Here is a 22,244-nt window from a genome sequence, read left to right on the forward strand (position 1 = left end):
TATAAAACATATTATATCACTGAGATTAACATAGTGGATTAAATAAAAAAATAAGCATAGAGGAGAAAGATTACACAGAGCGTCGACAATATCAGTGGCGAGTCCTCCTGGCAGCGACGCTGTCCCTTCCTCTCCACCCTATACTATGATGGAAATTGAGAAAAAAGACAATGTTTTACCCTAATATCATTAAACAAGGATAATGTTAGAATATTATAAATATAATGGGGGTATTTTGGACAAAAAGGCTTATGTAAATTTCAGTCTCCCTCCTCATAAATTTCAATCTCTCGTATCCCTACTTTTTTATCGGTACTGAAAAGACTGAAATTTTGGAAACATAGACTGAAATTTTAGTATCAAGCTCTGACCACTAAACACAATACTAAATTCTAGACCCTCAGTCTCAATCCTAGTCCCCACTACCAAACACAGCCTAAGTTTTAAACATGTTTAGATTCATATTTTAAGAAAGAATTTGGATCCTCTAAAATAAAAAGTTGGTAAAGTAGTAAAATGAAGAGTTAATCATTATTGATTTGTAACTTTCATAAAATATGTGTCCATTATTTTAATTTAAGAGTGATTAACTTCTCATTTTAACACTTTACCGATTTTCTATTTTAGAGGATCTTAATCTTTTAAAAGAGTACTTTTATTAAAAATAACAAATAATTTGTTTTTATAAATTCCAATGATATGTTACTTTAAAACAAATGAAAGTAAAAGACGTTTTTAATATTTAAATTTTTTTAAAAGAAAATCTATCTAAATTTAAAATATTTTTGTTTAATAAAAAATCTTTTTAAAAAATAGAAAAAATAAATATTTTTTAATATTCAAAGACACTAAATCAAAATCCTAAGAGTATATTTAGTTTGCATTTTTATTTTTCAATATTTTTTATTTTTGGATTTTGTGAAAAAATAAAAACAGTAAAATAATAAAATTCTATTTTTATCTCATTTTTACTTTTTTCATTACAAAATCTAAAAAATAAAAAAATACTAAAATAAAATAAAAAAAAAACGCAAACCAAATCCACACTTTTTTATTTTTGATATTCGGAGAAACATGGAGTATAACCGGGTTATGAGAGTGTAGGGGTTTCACGTGGGTGTGATGGCTGTGATCGAGAAATCGGACGGTCCGATTTGAAGCACAGTAATCGGACAGTCCGATTAGGGGGTGGGCAAGTACACAAATCAGACCGTCTGATTTGCGCCCCCAGCCACGCAGCAAACATGCATGCACCCGAGCCCCTCCTGCTTGTATACAATCCCAACTGAATACCCCAACCCATCTTTTCACTTTTGTTCCAACCTTCATTCTCCAACTCCACCTTCACTTTCACTCTCCATTGATAAAATGAAATCGGACCTTTGAAGGAAAAAAAATTAAACCACTAGCCTTTAATAATGCTAAGAAGAAGGAGAATAAAAGACGTCAATCGTCCAGAGCTCTACATTACTAATTAACTTGATCATCCTAATTATGTAAGTTTTTATTTTTAAATATTTTGATTTAATTAAAAAATAGTGATAATGTTAAAGATTAGTAGTTTATTATAGTGATAATGTTAAGGATTAGTATATAATAATTTTTAAATATTTTGATTTAATTAAAATAATAGTGATAATGATAGAGATTAGTAGTTTATTATAGTGATAATGTTAGAGATTAGTGTAGTAATAATTTTTAAATATTTTAATTTAATTAAAATAATAGTGATAATGTTAGAAATTAGTTGTTTATTACGGTGATAATATTAGAGATTAGTGTAGTAATAATTTTTAAATATTTTAATTTAATTAAAATAATAGTGATAATTTTAGAGATTAGTAGTAATAAATTATAGTGATAATATTAGATATTAACGTAGTAATAATATTTATTAAAATTATGGATGTATGAAAATAAATTAATTATTGTTATTAATAGATTGTAGTAATAATTTATATTAAAATGTGTAGGTATGATAATAAAATAATTAATAATTAATATTAATTGTTAGTAATAAATTTATTGTAATAATAATTTTTATTAAGATTATACGCGTGATAATAAATTAATTATTGTAAGTTGTTATTAATATAGTAATAATTTTCATTAAGATTATACCTGTGATAATAAATAAATTAATTAGTATTAATTGTTAGTAATAAATTTATTGTAGTAATAATTTTCATTAAGATCTAGGTACGATAATAAAATAATTATTATGAGTATACTATAGAAGATATATAAAAATTATTGAATTAATTATTTTTATTATGAGTATAATATAGATATTTAATAAAGAATTAATGATTTATTATTGTGTGTTGTTAGAATAGAATTGAATAGTTACTTGAGATTCTTTGTTATATTTGTTTAATGTGGTCTATGGCTATGTTTTGTAGGGTTTACGGATGTTGCAATGTGACCATTACATGTCGCCTGATCCGTACAATCAAATTGTGGAGGGACATTTATGGGAGACTGACTTTTATCACGTTTTCCAGCTTGGAATTGTCCAATGTCAGTCGGCATTGGTTAATGCTTTGATCGAGAGATGGCGCCCTGAGACTCACACATTCTATTTTTCAGTTGGTGAGTGTGCTGTGACGCTGGAAAACGTGGCGATAATTCTTGATCTTCCGACGAATGGTCTGCCAGTTACAGGATCGACACTCAGTAGTTCTGAGGCATTAGAGGTTGAATGCTTGGATTAGCTTAGTGTTGCACCTAGAAAGATAGAGTGTAGAGGAAGCTTCAACAAGTTGATATGGTTTTGAGGACTGAAAGTTCGTTTAGTGTTGGCTGACAATATTCACATTCAGAGGTATGTGAAGTGCCACATAATGTTATTATTTGGGACCGTTATGTTTGGAGATAAGTTTGTGGCAAAGGTGCACTAGAAGTTTCTGTCGTTACTCCATAACTTTGCTGGGATCATACAATTTAGTTGGGGATCGGCATGCCTGGCACACTTGTATAGAGCATTGTGTAGGACAACTCGTGTCGACTGCAAGGAGATTGATGGTCCACTGACACTTTTGCTTACCTGGGCTTGGATCCGTCTACCATTTCTTGCGCCGATTCTTGGCAATCCTCGACTATTTCTGATTGCAAACAGGTAAATTTAATTACTATCTGCTTTGAAAAATTGTGGCACGCTGTATTTTAAATTTGATTGATAAAAGTTAATTAACGAATTGTTTGATATCATATGGCGTAACTGGGAGCGTGCTGATCGGCCTTACAGATTTCATGGTCTTGTTCACTTTAGGAGAGTATTGGATTATCTGCAAGAAGGACAGGTATGTTGTAATAAATTAGTATCTATTTTTGTTTAGCCATATTATTATGTGGTGTGTAATCCTCCTTTACTTGCATAATGTGTACAGTTTGTTTGGGAGGCATATGCAATTGGTCGCATTGATCTAGACGTGATTCCTTTCGACATCCGTCAGCATTTAGTTATTTGGAGTGCCACAGTTTCGCTTATATTTTTTTGAATGCGTTGAGTGGCATGCATCTGATAGACTGAGGAGACAATTTGGTTTTACTCAAGGAGTTCCTCATCAAGAGCGAAATCTAGGTGAAGCACACGGTGAAGTTCTGACAGGACCCAAGACTCAAGATTTGTCTGGAACCCACTCATTTTGGGTTATGCATTGGACGAATCGGTATAGTCATGTTCTTGTACGTGGTGCCCTCACATCATCCTCTAGATATTTACATGCATTGGTACCGAGGTACATATGGTACCCACTTGCATTTGTCAAATCTCGTATTGTAAGAGAATCATAAGGGTAATTCTGTTCATAATCAGAAGAATCAACAAGATCAACCACCGCCACCACCATCGCCACTACAACTGCCATCATTGGATATGAGACTTCGACCTCGCACTTCCTCTGGCAATTTCGGAGGTAGACTTTCTATTGACTCGAGTAGGAGTGATGATGCCACAAGGGGGATCATACAGAGTGGAAACTTACATCGTATTCTGATGGGTCTAATTCATGAGAGCAACCAAGCTATTGATGATGAGGATGCAAATGATACTGCTGATGATGACGATGATGGTCTAGATGATGGTCCAGCGCCTAGTGGAGGTAATTAGTAGTATATTGGTTAGTTGGTGAATTAATTTCCTGGTTAGTTGGTAAAGTAATTTCCTTGTTAGTTTGATTTGATTAGTTGGTTATTAAATGTGTGAATGTTGTCATAGGTACAACCACAAGCGAAAAAGGAAAATGATACAACCTTAGAGCTGATCCCCCACGCCGGAGCGCTAATCAATATACCCCGTCCGCATTTAACAGGGTTGCAAAGAAATGCAAGAAATTATACAAAGATGTTAAATGGGCGATGAGAAAATGGTGTGTGTATTGGACTTCCTTACTTAGAATGTGTTTGTTGTTTATTGTATCCAGTTTTTATAATTATGATGATGATTATGTTAATTCCTTTTTATGTCATTAACTATGCTAGTGGACTTTATGTCATTAACTATGCTACTTCACTGTACGTCAGCATTCACTTTATGTCAATATATAAAAATGCCAAAGTCATACAATAACATCACACACGAAATGCAATAACATCACAAATGAAAATGCAATTTGGATGGAGCTTTATTAGGTGGCCGGAGCTGCACTTGCACCACCACATTGACGACATCTGCTACGACTGTCGCCTTCGGCGCCGCATTGCTTGCATCGCCTAGGACCACGCAACATCCGAGTGTCCATCTCATTTAAGAAATGGGTCATCCTTTGCCGACCTTTGGATACACGTCTAAGGAACGAATTACCTACAAATCGGGATCCATGATAAACAGGCCATGCTGTGGGATTTCCTAGTGGCCTAAACCTAACTTTGTACACTCTACGAATTTGGTCCATTTTGTAAACATCATGAACATATAGATGGGTTAACTTCTACCAATGGTTTTATTGCTTCTGCAATTGTTTTAGAATTTAGCTTCGAATGATCTTGAGAAATGGTGGCTCTAGTACAGGTGTGACTACCATTGTACCTCCTTATCTCCAACAGTACTTAGCTTCCTGGACATTTTGCTAACCCTGATCAGCCAATCACAACCTGCGCCATACTAGGTACATTTAGCATAGAATGTCATCAGTTATGACTCATGCACTCGATAATCTACACCTCTACGGATGGTATAATCTTTCATCACTTTAATTATTGCCTTCCAAGAACTGAATTCCATTCCCACGATGAATTCACCATCCGTTATAACAGGAAGCTCTGCTGCAATCACGCCACAAAATTTATATTTCCATAAATAATTCTTAAATACTTGTCTCATTAATAAAATCTATTTATGATCCGTAAATCAAGAATAAATCATGCAAAAGTTAATAAATTAATCAACTAGGTCATCAAATGCTATTTAATAAATTAATAATCATACAAGAATGTGAAATACTAAATTTCTCAACATCCATGTTTACTTGATAATTAAAAACTAAACAATTACTAATTATATGCCATATTTTACCTATTTACCATTGCCTTAAATATTTGTCTCATACTCAAAACTTATGTATAAATCATAATTTAAAATTACTACATACCTGCATTTATATATTGAGGAAACTCTGGTACATGCATGTCCTCCAAATCCAACGACCACATGAAAGTCGGCTCCTCAAATGGCTGCTGGTTTGCTAGTGCATTTGCCACATCCGCCACTTGTGCTGCCATAGCATCCTCAGCTTTATCTTCATCTCCACCCAGATCAATGACCTCATAGTTACTTTCAAACTCTTCCTCGCTATCATTGTTGTAATCTTCCAATAAAACATCTCGGTCCACTGCAGACTGCTCGAACTCAATATATAGTTCGATGAACGATATTCAGGACTGAATTTCAAGATACACTGAAAAGATTTCTTGCATGCTCGCTTCATCGATCACGTATTTCATTTGAAATTGAATGAACCCACCAAATATAGATATAGGATAGCGGCGGTTAGAGGTTGGGGCTGCAATCAGCCGACATTTAGCGGCGGTTTTAAAAAAACCGCCGCTATATTTCTATCAGGTTTGCATTTCGCAGCGTCCTTTTGAAAACCGCCGCTATATATGCGCCGAGTGACTTATTGTTTTATATTTTGCGGCGGTTTTGTTTAAACCGCCGCAAAATGCGTATTACCACATATTGTAATGTTTTCTTTAGTAATAACCATCTGAGTATAATCTAGTTAAGTAAACACTAGTATCTTAAGATACATATGTTTAAATCATTGTTACATCTATTTATATATGGTCTAAAAGTGTATAAAGAGTATAATGAAGAGTATATTTAATAATACCCATAATGAATATAATAAATAGTACATTCAATAATAAATAAAAATAATAATTATTATAAATATTTTTTATAAATTATTAAAAATCAAACATTTTCTAAAAACAATAATTATAAATATTTTCTATAAATTATTAAAAATAATAATCAAAAATATTTTCTACAAATCATTAAAAATGTAAAATTTTATATCTTTACCAAAATTATAATTTTAAATTTTAAATTTTTTATTTTAATAATTTGTTGAGCATTTATTAAAATAAAAAATTTAAAATTTTTATTAATAACAATCTTAAACTGTATTCTTAGATATAAGAATTCATAATAGCAAAATTAAAAATTAATTAATATTTTACCAAAACTAAATACTAAATAGAATAAAAATATTTTTAAATAAAAACCAATTAATGATCTGCATATTATTATGGTTAATAAATTCAATAATGCTAACTGACCAACAAATATAATATTTTTGGCAAATATTTCACTAATTTTAAATATTAAAGACTAAATTCTAAATCTTAATAAATATTTTTAGAAAATGTTAGATTTTTAAGAATTTATAAAAAATATTTATAATTATTATTTTTTTATTTATTATTGAATGTACTCTTTATTGAATTCATTATGGATATTATTAAATGTACTCTTTATATACACTTGAATAATATATAAATAGATATAAATTAATTCGATCTACTATCGTCCAAAATTAATTGAAAATGGACCGATTTGAATTACTAGGGACGTCCTAGCATGCATAATTTGAATCACCCTATTTCAAACTTCCCTAAGATTACATGCAAGCATAATTCGAATTGGACAAATTTGAATTACAAGCATCACTGCTAATTCGATTAGGACTAATTCGAATTAGTGTTGGTTTGTCTCATTCGAATGGGACTGATTCGAATTACATAAGAATGTACTTTTGGGATATCCTTGTAATGTTTTTCAATTTGGTAGATTTGTGTAATTTGGTCGTCCATTTGGTTTAATTGTGCATTTTGTCCAATATATAAGGTGCCTATAATAACTATGATCAGATATAAAGTATACAACAAGAAATTGTGTGGCAATAAAATGTGTTTATATGATATACATAATTATTAGCGTTATATGTCGAATAGTCATTTGGCTTGGTGGCAGCATGACATTGTTAAAGCTTTTCCTTCTTCCAGGTTCAAGGTTCGAGTCCTGCCTTCTTCATTTGTGGAAGGCTTTACATAGTTTAATTGGACCACCGGTACATAGTTGATCCACGCGTTGTGGGTCCATTGGTGGAAGCGCGGGTTTAATTGGACTACCAGACGATCCGATCTGATTCCAAAAATACTGAAATTTGGCGGCGGTTTAGAACCGCCGCAAAACAAGCGCTACTTTCGTTTATTTGCTATTTAGCGGCGGTTATTATAACCGCCGCAAAACCTATTCACATTTCGCGGCGGTTATTCCAGCGGTTGACTAAAACCGCCGCTATCCATTTTGCCGCGCCCTATCTTCCAACATTTCATGAAACCGCCGCGAAATATTTTGCGGCTGTTCAAAACCGCCGCTAAACGGCTTCAGGAACCGCCGCTAAATGGCGTTTTTGTTGTAGTGATATCTGTATGGAATACACGACACTCTCCTAGATATTTGAGAATTCATTTTCTAACAAATCAAACATTTTAAATCTTCAAATGACAGTGTGAATGAAATTATAATATCGAATGAATTTTCACACACAAATTTCACTCATTCAGATGTTTGTAATAAAAAATGACCATGATAATACACTTTTAACATCACTCTATCATCCATGATAATAGAGAAAGAGCAAAGACGAGCTTCAAAGATTTGAAGAGAATAGTGTGAGAAGAAGAAGACGAAGTGGATAGCTCGGTTATGGAGTTGGTATATATAAAACTGAAATCGGACCGTCCGACCGCTTTCTTGATGGTTCAATTTTTTTTTTGAAAACTTAAATCAGATAGTCCGATTAGTGGCAAAGCCCGCCAAAAAATATTTTTTGCGAGAAATCGGTGGGTCCGATTTCATTGTACAACAAAAATTTTGTCCTGCACACTAGAAATCGCTGGGTCTAATTTTTTTGGACAAAAAAAATCGGTGGGTCCGATTTCTTTGCAAGCAAAATGTCTTCCCAACACAAATCGAATGGTCCGATTTGTGTATTCACCTCCAAGAAATCGGACCATCCGATTTCTTCCCATCAACTAACCGCCATCACAACAGTGTAAAACACTCCTAACTTCTATAACTAGGCGGAACAGCAAACTTGGTGTCATATCCAAAAAAATTAACCCCAAATCCATCCTAATTTTTAGGGCAAGATGCACAATTAAACCAAATGGAGGACCAAATTACACAATTCTACCAAATTCAAAAAATGTTAACTGGATCTCCGAGAAGCACCTTCTTATGTAATTTGAATGAGCCTCATTCGAATTAGAAAACCAACAGTAATTCGAATTAGACCAATTCGAATTAGTAGTGATGGATGTAATTCGAATTTGGTCAATTCGAATTAAGCATGCATGTAGTGTTAGGGTAGTTTGAATTAGAGTGATTCAAATTATGCATGAAAGGAGGGCCCTAGTAATTCGAATGAGTCTGTTTCGATTTATGTATATATAATTTGAAATTGCTTGCTTCAAATTATCAGGCCCCCAACGTGTATAAATATGGCGTGAACGTGAATTCCTCCAACTAGAGTGAAACACAATGGCTAGTGAGGAGAGTTTTTTAGTCTTGGTGCACTATAGAGGATCAATTAAGAAAAAAACACATTCTGGTATTAAGTTTACTGATAAGGATCCCCTCAGTATTTTTCTGAAACCTACAACGAGCTTCACTGACTTCCTGAATTCTATAATACAGAAACTGGGGTTGCAAGGCGTGAAACGGGTTGAGAAGTTATTCTATCACATTTCGATCTCAGTTCTGTGAGATTATGTGAAATACAATTCGTTTGTCATAGGGAGTGACGAGGATTTGGAGGTTCTGTTCCATTGTCGTTGGCAGTTTTCCGAGGTCAGGACACCTGAGCTGTTGGCAAAGTTTGTAAATGTGGTCTCTAGCTCAGGTGGTTCGAACCGGAATACCCAAACTCCAGCAACGGCAGCCTGTTCTAGTTCGAGACCTGTTGGTGCATCTTTATCTGTGCCTGTGATTGCACCTCTGGAAATGGTGGTTGCCTCCCCGTCCTTCGCAGTTGATCTTAACCGCAGTGGTGACGAAGATGTTGGTATTATTGATAGGGCGCCGATTTCATTACAGCGTAGCGCACCGAATGGTATAGACGATGCATTATCGATGATGTGGAGCCGAACATCATTGCCGATGATAGCGGTGATGACATAACAGCAAGTAATCCAGCTAGGGCTGGCGGAGTGTCCAGCTCAGGGACTCAACAGTATTCTAGGCACTTTTCATCTTTGGACTTAAATGCCATGAGAAAAAAGGGGGTTCCTGGCGAACCTATTGGATTTGGTGCCAGAGATACTCAGGGTACCGGAGGTCTATCAGAGTTTTAGGTTGGTCAGCAGTTTCAGGACAAAGAGGAGGCCATATTAAGCGTGAAGATATATAGCATCCGACGCGGGGTACAATACAAAGTGGTGGGGTCCAATTATCGCAAGTACCTTGGGAAGTGTACGAATTTGGTAACGGGTGAACATGGTTGATTAGGATCAGTCTCCGCTAGTGCATGGGTATTTGGGAGGTAAAATGGTACAATGGACCTCATACTTGTCTGGCCACGTCGATCTCGAGCAATCACAAGAGTCTTGATTATCATGTGATCTCGGCATTCATCCTGCCAATGGTTAGAGCTGATGCAGCCGTCTGTATCGAGATACTGCTGAATGCGACAGAGGCACATTTCAAATTTAGGCCGACTTATATGAGCGTTTGGTTGGCTAAGCAGAAGGCCATGGCATAGATTTACGGAGATTGGGATGAGTCATACAATGAGTTGCCGCTATGGGTCTTAGGTGTGCAGATGACGATGCTTGGTACTGTTGCAGTGTTGAGGACGAGTCCTATGCGAGTGGTAGGGCAGGTAGACGACTCGCAAGCCTATTTTCATCGGCTTTTTTGGACATTCTCACCGTGTATTGAGGCATTCCGACATTGCAAGCCATTTGTCAATATCGACGGGACCCACCTGTACGGCAAATACGGGGGTACGTTGCTAGTTGTGATTGCACAAGATGTAAACTGCAACATCCTGCCTATTGTATTTGCACTCGTGGAGGGTAAGAATGCTGAGTCTTGGTCGTTTTTCCTATCCCACCTCCGCCAGCACGTGACTCTGCAGCTGGGTATTTTGGTGATATCAGATCGACACAACGGTATCAAGGCGGCACTTGAGGCTCCCGACGGAGGTTGGCTACCACCTGCTGCATACCGTGCATTCTGTATTCGACATGTGGCCACAAATTTTGCGCTGACTTTTAAGGATAAGGATGCACAGATGCTTCGGGTGAACCCAGCGTATGCCAAGACTAAGGTTGAATTTGATTACTGGTTTGATATTCTACGAACCGAAGACCCTGCCATGTGTGACTGGGCTAACAGGATTGAGTATGCGATGTGGACTCAACATTGGGATGACGGTAGGAGATTCAGACATATGACGACGAATATCTCCGAGTGTGTCAATTCCATACTGAAGGGAGTGAAGAACCTTCCTGTTTGTTCACTGGTGCAGTCCACGTATGGGAGGTTGGCCGAGCTATTTGTTCGCAAGGGGAGAAAGGAAGAGGCTCAGTTAGGAATCGAACAGCAGTTTAATCAACATCTAGTGAAGGCCATAGAGGCTAATCTAAAGACGTCGAGGTGTTTCACAGTGACTTTATATGACAAAGATAATTCTGAGTTCACTGTCTCCGAAACCACGCCTACTGGGTCCTTCTCACTTGGTAGTTACAAAGTGTCACTCAGGGCTCAGACATGTGATTGCAGATATTTTCAGACACTTCATTATCCTTGCTGTCATGCCTTAGCATGTTGTGTGTATTCACGGCTCACTTGGAAACCCTATGTGCATCAAGTGTATTGCCTTAGCTCGGTATTCAGCATGTATCAGATGGGATTCACCCCTCCCGTCCCTGAGGGTTTTTGGCCACCGTATGATGGACCCGTAGTCATACCGAATCCCTCCAAGAGGCGTGCGACTAAAGGGCGTCCCAGGACCACTAGAATTCAGACTACCATTGATGAGGCTGACCCGAACAGGCCCAAGAGATGTGGGGGTGGCCTAGACGGTCCTGCCTCAGGATGTGGGGGGGGGGGGCTAGATGATCCTGCACCAGCCTGTGGGACAACAGTGTAGGCAGACGAAAGAGTACCACCCGAAGAAAAATGCTCCTGAATTGGACTCGACGGAGGCTCATTTAGGTCCACATATAGGTGTGACTGGGTCCCGGTGGCATGTGATCTTTGACGTGCTGCCTCATCCTCCTGCATGATGACACTAATCTCCTCTAGGAAGTGTGATCCTCCAAAATCCGCATCAAGACCATCACTGGTCAACAGGTCTGACAGACGCTGACCTGGACTAACCCATGTCTTGCTCTCATGAATAGCCTAGTCATCACTGGGGACATCGACAAAGTAATCGTCGAACGACCCTTCTCCGTCTCCCCCGCTACCCTTGCCCAAATCATCACCCGCACCAGAACCATACCAGTCTCCACCATGAGATCCTCTACCACCGCTGCCATGCGCACCTCCTCCAAGTCCACTCCCTATCCCACCGTCACCTCCGCCATCATGCCCACCATCATCTCCACCATCAGCCCCATCATGATCTCCACCGTCATCATCCTCGTCAACATTGTGCTCATCTCATGTCCACCTCTCCCCCTATATCCAGCTCTAACTCGACGAGCACCTTACCCAGTCTGTCCAACGCGGCCCCTGCGTCATCCACCACCTCTCCCCCTGCCCTCTCTGCTCGCCATCGCATGCTCGAGCTACCGCCACTCACGTTGGCTCATACGTGTCCCAACACGAGCTATCCACTCAACACGATGCCTATCCGGAACATCATCTACCGGATCCATGTCAGAAACTCGACCTGCACCTCACTGAGTCGCCTCGATCGGAATAGGAACGGCCTTGGGGTCACTGAGAAAGAGCTCAGGTGATAGGAATCTCCTGCCATGCTGGCTCCCCCAATCCAGAAACTCATGCGACGGACCTGGGTCTGGCACAACATCAAACCGAAGCACATGATCTGCCCGGTTATCCCAATGAAGGTGCCAAAACTGCAAGCTGTATGGGAACTAACGATCACCACCTCTGCCATCCTTCGACACCAAAAAGTCAATGTCTGGTGCGGCTCGAGGTCTAGGCTGTACCACCAAACTGCGGTAGCACCTGATCTATCTAGTGCCACTCTATGACAGCAAAATATATCAACGCTGTCACGGACCTCCATAACGCTACATGCCAAGACTCCAATATCTCCGGATGCACAACTTGAACTACGGCATGAGAGCTATACGGCATCCAAATGAATTGTGAATAGAAAAAGTTACGAAACGTCATCATTTATTATATAGCGTTGCTAATCTAAGAGAGATTTTAATTATAATAAGTGGTTGAAATACTCACATCCCCAGCTTGTAAGAGATCTATATTGAGCCTCCAACTCACAACTTGAGGTCCCTTCTCGCTCGCTGTAGGGTTGTGACCTGACTACCTGCAACCCACACCCAGGTTATCACTAAATGAAGCTAACACCAAATAATAGAATAGAAAAATTGTGAATAGGATAAAATAATAGCATATAATAAACCTAAAACCTAATAATTGTGACAAATAAAGGCCAACCGAACGTATCATATCCAGCGGATTTGAATTCAGGAAACCGCCAGAAGATCCTTGACTCAAGCAGCTGTAACGGTCTGGCTAACTTCACCACGTATCTGTTCGCCACGCGGCATATGCACCGGTATAACCACGAGAGAGCAGCTGATTCCCAATTGTACACACCCATGTCCTCAAGCCTAGCTACGTATGGCAGCCACCTAATGTGAATGCGAGTACCGGACTTATCACCAAATAGCTGAGTCCTCAACAGCATCATGATATAGGCCCGGACATACCTCCTAACAGTGGGCTCATTGGCTCCATTAGGAAGCTCTCCAAATGTCTCCTAGAACCAGCTGCAGTTCACTGTAAACTTCTGGATGCAGTTTGCATGAGGCAATACACCCAGCAGCTCCTCGAACCACGCCCAAGCTGGGCGACCACCCTCGATGTACGTCTGAAAATCTGTCAGATAACCACTAACATAATGTCCATCGATCGGCAACCCTAACTGGTACGCTACGTCCTGCAGTGTAATCGTGCACTCTCCGAACAGCATATGAAACGTGTGCGTCTCCGGACGCCAGCGCTCCATGAATGCATTAACTAGGGGCTCATCCAGCCTAAACCAGCTCTCGTTTAGCCTCGCAAGATGGTATAAACCGGCCATCTGCAAGTACGGAACGTACCTCTCGTCCAGGCACATACCCTGCTGCCATCGCATGCTCGTGATACATCGGTGGGACTGCATAAAGAAAGTATCACATTGTCTCTCAGCTCGAAACATATTTATACAACATCATTCACTAATGCATATCTTAATCCAAATAATACAACTTTTACTCTACCAAATAATGTTACGTATTAAGATGGAAAATAACATCATATATACATCAAATTGTGCCTAATAAAAAATATTTTCTTAAAAATAGTATAATATTAACATGAAAAATTTACTTCAATGACTACTATTCATGTTAACAAAAAAAATCTTACTCTAAATAAGTTTCACCCTTCGTTATCCTTACTATTCATATTTTTCTATTTATTTGTAATCAACTAATCACTAATAAACCACTAATATAACAACTCTATCTAACTTAACAACAGTAAATAATGACTACTATTATAACAAACCAAAAGGCAAAAATATAAAAACAACACATTAAATCCTATTTTAAAAAGAACAGTGCGCACTAATCTCTTTATTGATGACACCAGCTATATGGGGACCCCATCCAAACAATAAAGTCGGTTCGGGTTATCCCCATTAACTGAATATGATGTTGAACACTTTGTTGGAGTCGTATGAAAAGAGTTTTTTTTGGGATTTAGTGGGGTAGGAGTTTGGAATTATAGTTCGAATGAACTCAATTCGAACTCTATTTATAGGGAAAAGCTTTGTAATTCAAATGAGTGCAATTCGAATTACCATGAACAGCCTAAACCGTGTGTAATTTGAAATAGTGGCTCATGTGTGTAGTTTGAATCAAATGATTCGAATTACTCCTAAGATTATATGCATGCATAATTTAAATTGGTCTAATTTAATTTATATTAATCACTTGTAATTCGATTTTAAGTGATTTAAATTACTTTTAGATTGTAGAATTCGAACAAGTCTCATTCCAACTACATGAAATTATCCTTATAGTAGATCCTTGTAACGTTTTTACTTTTGATAATCCATTTGATTTATACGTGTGATTTGCCGTCATTTTTAAGTTTTGTCTAATCCAAGAATATCCCTTCTAAGAACAGCAGAACACAAACCCTAAACCCTATTGTCATTCTCAGCTCACTCCTCACTCTCAGGCTTTCAGCGGGAGAACGGCGCCCTCCTTCTCCACTCCTCGTCTCCGCCCTCCTCCAGCTCCGACGCCAGTGCCACTCACCAACACCCCGTCTGCGCCTCTAGCACCATCGTCGCCCCAGCAACCCAGCACGCGTCTGCTCTTCCTCCGACAACGTCTGCTCCTCCGTTTTCCCTCCAGCCCCTCCTACGTGCATCAGGAAATCAAAAGATTTTTTTAATACCAAATGTAAGATTTAATTTACATTTATTTCAAATTAAAAATTATTGAACTTTTTTTTTTTTTTTTTTAAATTTGTTTAAACAAAGAACTCTCCTATTGACCATTGATTCAAGAAATTTAATGTTATTCACTAAAAATATTCATTTCCAGGACAATGATTCTTCTGACCTTGTTAATTTTTATGTAAATATTGTTTATTATCCTTTGCCGTTTGTGTTTCCATTTAACTGATTTTATAAAACCTTCTTATCCAATTTATTTTAGTTTGTTCATCTAAGCTTAGAAGCCAAAAGATTTTGAGATTGCGTCCTTTTTGACTGAAACATTCAACAATCCAACAGTTTAGCTGCAACATACAATAATATAAATCAGTATTAGAAGAGGAAAAAAATTATCACCATTGCTGTTTGGGGGAAGCTCTTAAACAAATAGGAATATCGTTGCTGTTTGTTATGGATTTATTTGTGTTTCCTTATGCATGCACATTGCTTTTTCATTGATCATAGGAAAAAATGTCTTAGTGACAATTAGTTTGAGTTTTAATGCATTTTTGATGTAAAATTTTGTATTTTCCTAATTATTGTATCATCCACTGGTTGAACTAATGACCATATGCTGATATGCCTCAACATTGTTAATCACTTTGTCAAGATTTATAACCACTTTTTTCTTTTCCATTGCTTCTTGCAGAAAGAAAAACCAATAATTTTCAGTTTTGGTGGATAAGAAGAGGCTTCATCAATGGGTAAGAGGAAGGAAAGGATTCACAATCCGGAGCCATTTGTCCCTGATGGCACTGAGTCTGTGAAGTCGAAAAAGGGTACGAAAGCTCCCAAACAGCACCAGAAGGAAGCCAAGTTGATTGCTTCGAACATCACCTCAAAGATCATGAAGGAAGCTTTGATTCAGCAGAAGGAGGTTGAGGAGGAGGAGGAGGAGGAGGAGCAGAATGCCAAGAGTTCCTTCCATAGAATTGAAGAGCCGCCCGTGGTCATTGAAGATGAGGATGGCGATATCGATAACTTTGAAGGATTTGATGAGACGCAGAGCCACTTTGCTGGATATGAAGTGAGTGGACGCTCTCATTGATGCAAATTCCTCATATGTAGCACTCTTGAGAAATTAGGAACTTTGAATGCCCTGCATCTTGAAGTGCAAATTGTTATATGCCTCTTTATATTGGTGAACTATTTTGGACTGAATTAGGAATTTAGGAGTATCCAGCCTGTGTTGAATGTGCCCTTACAGTGTGTTTGATTGTTCCTTGTTCACAATATTGAAAATCAGGAGAATATTAATGAGGAGGACGAGAGAATAATAGATACTTTCTTGTCAAAGCAGCCGGGTCAGCAGAAAACACTTGCAGATCTCATTGTTGAAAGGATAAAAGAAAAGGATGGTTCTGTTGCTTTGGGTATCATTAAAATTCATCCACTTTTCCTTTTTGACTTTTGTTGTTTCCTTTTTTTTTGAGGTTTGATTTTTATTCTTTCACATTATCTATGATTTTGTTCTTTCTCCAGAAAATCAATCAGTACCTAAATTGGACCAGTCCGTAATTGACTTATACAAGGGGTAATTGCGAATCCAATTCAATTTTCTATGTTGATATAGAGTTCAAATGGACAACTTCCTTTGTATTGAGATTGTTAGCGCCTTGGTTTGTGCTTTTGATATCATGCCCAACTGATTTTGTCTAATTTTCTCTTTGCAGAGTGGGGACAATACTTAGCACATATACGTCTGGAAAAATACCCAAGGCAATCAAACCCATCCCTTCCATGCCACAATGGGAGGAGATATTGTATCTGACCGAACCTGAGAATTGGTCACCACATGCTTTCTATCAAGTAACTAGGATTTTCGCTTCTAATTTAAATGCGAAAAAGGCAGAACGGTTCTACAAACTTGTCTTGCTTCCAAGAGTGAGAGAAGATATAAGGAAAAATAGAAAGCTGCATGAAAGTGTATATCATACTCTCAAAAAGGCATTTTACAAACCTGGTGCATTCTTTAAGGGAATTTTGTTACCACTGTGTGAGGTATGCAGTTATTTATACTTTGCATTGCATTGACCTTCTTGTGATATGCAATGCAAAATTGATTTGAACCTATAGTAATATTCTTTAAGCTTTTGGCACATTTGAAGACTTTTTGATTTCTAAATTTCAAGCAGTTTAAAAGAGCAATTTATATCAGGATTAATTTGGGTTTAAGTTCTATATAATGAACAAAAAACATTTAGGTTTTATATAATAACAACAACAACAACAACAAAGCCTTGTCCCACTAAGTGGGGTCGGCTACATGAATCAAACGACGCTATTGTGCTTTGTCATGTATCATATCTACAGAGAGACCGTTTACATGTAGATCTCGTTTGACCACCTCATAGATGGTCTTCTTAGGTCTTCCTCTGCCTTTCGCCCTTTGTCCATCTTCCATCTCATCCACCCTCCTGACTGGATGTTCTATCGGTCTTCTTCTCACATGTCCAAACCACCTGAGACGCGATTCAACCATCTTTTCCACAATGGGTGCTACTCCAACTCTCTCCCTTATATCTTCATTCCTTATTTTATCCAATCGCGTATGACCACTCATCCATCTCAACATCTTCATCTTTGCCACACTCAGCTTATGTTCGTGCTTCCCTTTAGCCGCCCAACACTCCGTACCATACAGCATAGTCGGTCTTATAGCGGTGCGATATAATTTACCTTTAAGTTTTAAAGGCACTTTTTTGTCGCATATAAAACCAGATGCACTCCGCCATTTTAACCAACCTGTTTGGATTTTATGATTTACATCCTGTTCAATCTCTCCATTATCCTGTATGATGCATCCAAGATACTTAAAATTTTTTATTTTTCGTATGATGTTTTTTTCAATCTTCACCTCTATATTGGGGTTTTCCCTTCTCAGACTGAAGTTACATTCTATATATTCCGTCTTGCTACGGTTTATGCTCAGACCATACACTTCTAGAGCTTCTCTCCATAACTCCAACTTATTTAGGTCTTCCATTGACTCTCTCATAAGGACGATATCATCGGCAAAAAGCATGCACCATGGCACAGGCTCTTGGATGTGTTCTGTGAGTACTTCCAAGACTAATGTGAAAAGGTATGGACTTAAGGATGATTCCTGGTGTAATCCTATACCAATAGGTAATTCCTCTGTCACACCACCTTGAGTCTTCATACTAGTTGTGGCCCCATCATACATGTCTTTAATTGCTGCGATCCTTACTCTCCTCTTTTCTAAAACCTTCCATAAGACTTCCCGTGGTACCCTATCATACACTTTTTCCAAATCAATAAACACCATATGTAGAAAAACATTTACATTTGTTAATGATCATAACTTGTTAATGATCATAATTTGTTATTTAGTTATTGGAGTCGAATAAGATTTATAATACAAGTTTGCATGAACTATACTACCAATGCAATCTACAACTCAACATGTTAATTCATTTTTCTTGTGAAAATTTACAATATTTTTCTCCTACAGTCTTGCACATGCACGGTTAGGGAAGCAGTCATTATTGGAAGTGTCATGGAAAAGGTTTCTATTCCTTCATTCCATTCTAGGTATGTGAACTTTGTCAATTATTCCTTGTGAAGTTTTTATAGTTCACTAAAATGTGTTGTATAGTGGTTTTTCTAGTTGGTTTCTTGGACTTTAGTTGGAGGAAAATAGCATTATTGGAGAAAGGATAGTGTAATTATTTACATTCCCTTTGATATTCGATGCTGTTGATTGTTTGATGGATGTTTGGATTTCCAGAGGCATCTAATTAAAAGCGTGGTGGTGCTATTTAGCGGTGTTGGCCATTATTCAAAAATCAGTAGTGGAATGAGGGGTGAAGTTTTAGGGAGAAGTTTATAATGTTCAATAATTGGTTTGTGTATATGTGCTCTTCAAGGCATGATGCACCTTAGCAAGATGCATTGTGGACATTGCCCGAATTTAAACCATGATGTGGGTTGACATAAATATTATTATTGCAAAACAGTTTGATGTCAGCTTTGAGCAGTAACAACAAAAGAAAATCGATCTTGTTATACAATATTATAGTGGCAGGATAGCCTTGCGTTTGCTGCTAGTCAAAGTTTGAGAATTTACTGTTAATATTGGATACCTGGTGCATAAATTTTCATGTAGAATATGCCAGAAGTTTGAATGAGTATAAATTGATTTGTTTGAATGCAAGACTCACCTAAAACTCTCAATCTATTTACAGTGCTGTGCTATTGAGGCTGGTAAGGATGGAATATTGTGGCACCACAAGGTATTTACTTTTGTAACCATTTATTTATTTTGATAACAAAAGATTTTATTAGGACATAAAAGAGCAAATAGAAAGAAAGAAAGGAAAATAGATCCACCCAAATAAAAAACCATGAAAAAAATTACATCAATGGGTTATATCTTTCTAGTCTCAACATGTTTGAGTGAAAGTTCTCTGAAGACTATGTGCTTTACCCTAAATAGATACTAGATGCCTTGTTCTATCTTAGATAGAGCATAATTTGTTTAGATATATATGCATATATTTCCAAAGGTTTTATCTCTTGTTCTGTCTTCCTATGCCCATATACATGTTCATAAGATGCATACATAACGACAATAACATCAATTGTGAATTGTTATATTAAAAAAATGAAATAAAGGTAGTCTTTAATAATTAATGAATTGATATTAATATTAATAATTAATTAATAATATAATATAAATCACTAGAAAATGTTACATGTAACATCAAAGTTTGGGGTTATAACTAGGAGTAGGAGGTTCGAATATTGGAAATGGAGTGAAGTTCTTGTTGGGAGGGACAAAGCCACCCCTCCTTTGGGACCTCTACAGATTGAGTTGGATTAATTGGATTCTCCATAATAAGGCCTAGTGAACCAATGGTCTTCTCCCAAAACATTGGATTCAAAATATGTGGGTCAGCCTTAATGCATTCCGATTTAATTATGTGCTCTGTTCATGTCTTAAATGATATAGCACTATAAATCGTCTGATCAAAATAGCATTTCTTCCTTAATATGTCATGGCAATTAATTGTGGTAATCGTTGCAGCTATTTCATAAAGATTTTATTGGAGAAGAAATATGCCTTGCCATATCGGGTTGTTGATGCAGCGGTGGCTCACTTTATGAGATTTCTTGACGACATTAGAATAATGCCTGTTATATGGCACCAGTCACTTCTTGCATTTGTGCAGAGGTCAGTGATTTATCATTTTCCTTGATTATTTGATATCAATGTTTCTTCTCACTTGGTTAATGTTTTAGAAAATACTTTTTTGTGTTATTAAATGTTCTTAGAGTCTTGATGTCCATCAATTTGTTGCCTTGTATGCTTCCCATGTGCTCACAAGCTAATTTGTTGTCTATGCCTTAATAATCTACTCTGTCCAGCAGGCCTTCTAATCTAGTATTCTACATCGATGTCTCTTTCAGGTACAAAAATGAGCTGCTAAAGGAAGATAAGGATAACTTAAGGATTCTACTTGAAAAGCAAAAGCACAGATTAGTGAGTTCTGTGACCCTGATTGGGCTGCTTTCCCTGCGTTTTTAGTTTCTGGTTATAATTTACTTTCCCTTGCTACAGATTACACCTGAAATTATTAGAGAGCTGAACCACAGCCGAAACCGAGGTGAAAAGGAGGAAGATGTCATGTCAATCTATATCCTTTTGTTAAGAGTCTCTAAATGTTGAGGTTGCAAAAAAAATAATTCTGTTATATGAATAATTTATAACGGGAAAAGATGAGCATAAACTTTTGCAAGACAGGCTAATAAATTTTTGCACTCCAGCTATTGCATGGACAGTTTTTAAGCAATTTTCAATATTGAGAAATAAGGGATCATGTTTTAAGAGTAACATGTCTAGCTCTAAATATTATGGAACCACCTAATTATGATTTTGTTTGTCCTTTTATACCTCCCGCCATACATGTTATTTCCTTGACACACCCAGTACCTTCGCCGATGTCTGTGATTATCAAGCCCATCCAAGAAGATCGTTTTGACATTCCAGAGGTTCCAATGGAGGAGGACTAATTAGTTGTTGTATGGATCTGGTACAATCTTTAGATTGTGTTATATTCGTAATTTTGTTTCAAGTTTTCAATGCTGTTGTTAGTTGTTACTGATTCATCTTTTTGTGAAGTTGTGTTGATTAATTGTTGGTTGATTGAATAAATATTTGATATGACAATAGCATTTTAGAATTTAAGCTTCCATAGCATAATTTGTTGGTTTAGTCATTACTAAATAGTAAATACTGCCTAGTGTGTGTAGTTTTTTTTTTTTTTTTTAAATTTTATATATCATATCAGCATTGAGTTCTGGATTAAATAGGTTATTTATTTTCCTTCCAAAATTTCTGGTGAATGTATGTGTTGGTTTAACTTTGTACAATTTTGAATCTTTACCTTTTATTTATTTAGATATTTAATTTAGATTTTGAAGCCTTGAAATACTAGTTTTCCGTCGCAGGTCATTGCTGTTTTTTGTTTTTTGGAGAGAACAAGAGGTTGGACTTGCAGTCATCTTGAATCAGTGGGTGGCTTTGCAGCTATAGTATTACAGTATTGTTGGATGGTATATTATATTAAAAGTTTTGCTTTGAGGTTTTGACACATGGAAATTCACTGGATCTACTTAGAACAGTATCATTTTCCATTAGAGTAGCAAAAATGCAAAGATTAAACTACCATTTCTACCCACGAAAGTTAAAAACGATGACACATCTATCCATAAAAAAAGGAAATTAACATTTATACTCATAAAACATGAGTTTCATACAACAAAATTATCCAAATACTAAAAAATCACATGAAAATCCCAAATTACTGTTATTATCATCATCCTCATTGTCTTAGACCACCGCACCACCACTGGTGACCACCAAGCTGTCGCCCCCTCACCCGATTTCCTCTCTTCTTCCTCTCTCTCGCCCCTTCTCACCCCTGTTCCCTTCTCTGCTCTTCTGCATAACCACTGCCGCGGCACTCAACAGTCGTTGGCGCCGTCAAGTCC

General features: G+C 37.1%; 2 protein-coding genes across 4 annotated transcripts; both read left to right on the forward strand.

The window, feature by feature from the left end:
• Positions 1-10,331: 10,331 nt before the first annotated feature.
• On the forward strand, positions 10,332-11,666 carry LOC112786364 (uncharacterized). Its single transcript, XM_025829752.1, has one exon. It carries the CDS (start codon positions 10,332-10,334, stop codon positions 11,664-11,666), a length of 1,335 nt encoding a protein of 444 aa, XP_025685537.1.
• Positions 11,667-14,760: 3,094 nt separating this feature from the next.
• LOC112782707 (bystin) lies at positions 14,761-21,844 on the forward strand. Of its 3 annotated transcripts, none has more exons than XM_025825229.3 (12): positions 14,761-15,192; positions 15,877-16,254; positions 16,474-16,600; positions 16,710-16,761; positions 16,901-17,228; positions 18,703-18,782; positions 19,436-19,483; positions 20,278-20,424; positions 20,661-20,733; positions 20,812-20,887; positions 21,184-21,283; positions 21,702-21,844. In XM_025825229.3, the coding sequence occupies exons 2-11, from the start codon at positions 15,928-15,930 to the stop codon at positions 21,261-21,263; spliced, it is 1,338 nt and encodes a 445-aa protein (XP_025681014.1). In that variant the 5' UTR covers positions 14,761-15,192; positions 15,877-15,927; the 3' UTR covers positions 21,264-21,283; positions 21,702-21,844. The 3 variants fall into 3 exon arrangements, with proteins under 3 accessions (XP_025681014.1, XP_025681016.1, XP_025681015.1); XM_025825231.3 differs by having other exon boundaries at positions 21,184-21,272; XM_025825230.3 differs by lacking the exon at positions 21,702-21,844 and having other exon boundaries at positions 21,184-21,433.
• Positions 21,845-22,244: the final 400 nt, after the last annotated feature.

This window comes from Arachis hypogaea, chromosome 20 (genome assembly GCF_003086295.3).
Source record: "Arachis hypogaea cultivar Tifrunner chromosome 20, arahy.Tifrunner.gnm2.J5K5, whole genome shotgun sequence".
NCBI lineage: Eukaryota > Viridiplantae > Streptophyta > Magnoliopsida > Fabales > Fabaceae > Arachis > Arachis hypogaea.

What these genes read in the sequence shown, in the direction of transcription:
- LOC112782707 (XM_025825229.3), top strand. Translation starts at nt 15,928, where the DNA reads ATGGGTAAGAGGAAGGAAAGGATTCACAATCCGGAGCCATTTGTCCCT. An exon ending in GCCACTTTGCTGGATATGAA is followed by an intron (nt 16,255 to 16,473) that starts GTGAGTGGACGC and finishes ATTGAAAATCAG; the next exon opens with GAGAATATTAATGAGGAGGA. An exon ending in GTAATTGACTTATACAAGGG is followed by an intron (nt 16,762 to 16,900) that starts GTAATTGCGAAT and finishes TTCTCTTTGCAG; the next exon opens with AGTGGGGACAATACTTAGCA.
- LOC112786364 (XM_025829752.1), top strand. Translation starts at nt 10,332, where the DNA reads ATGACGATGCTTGGTACTGTTGCAGTGTTGAGGACGAGTCCTATGCGA.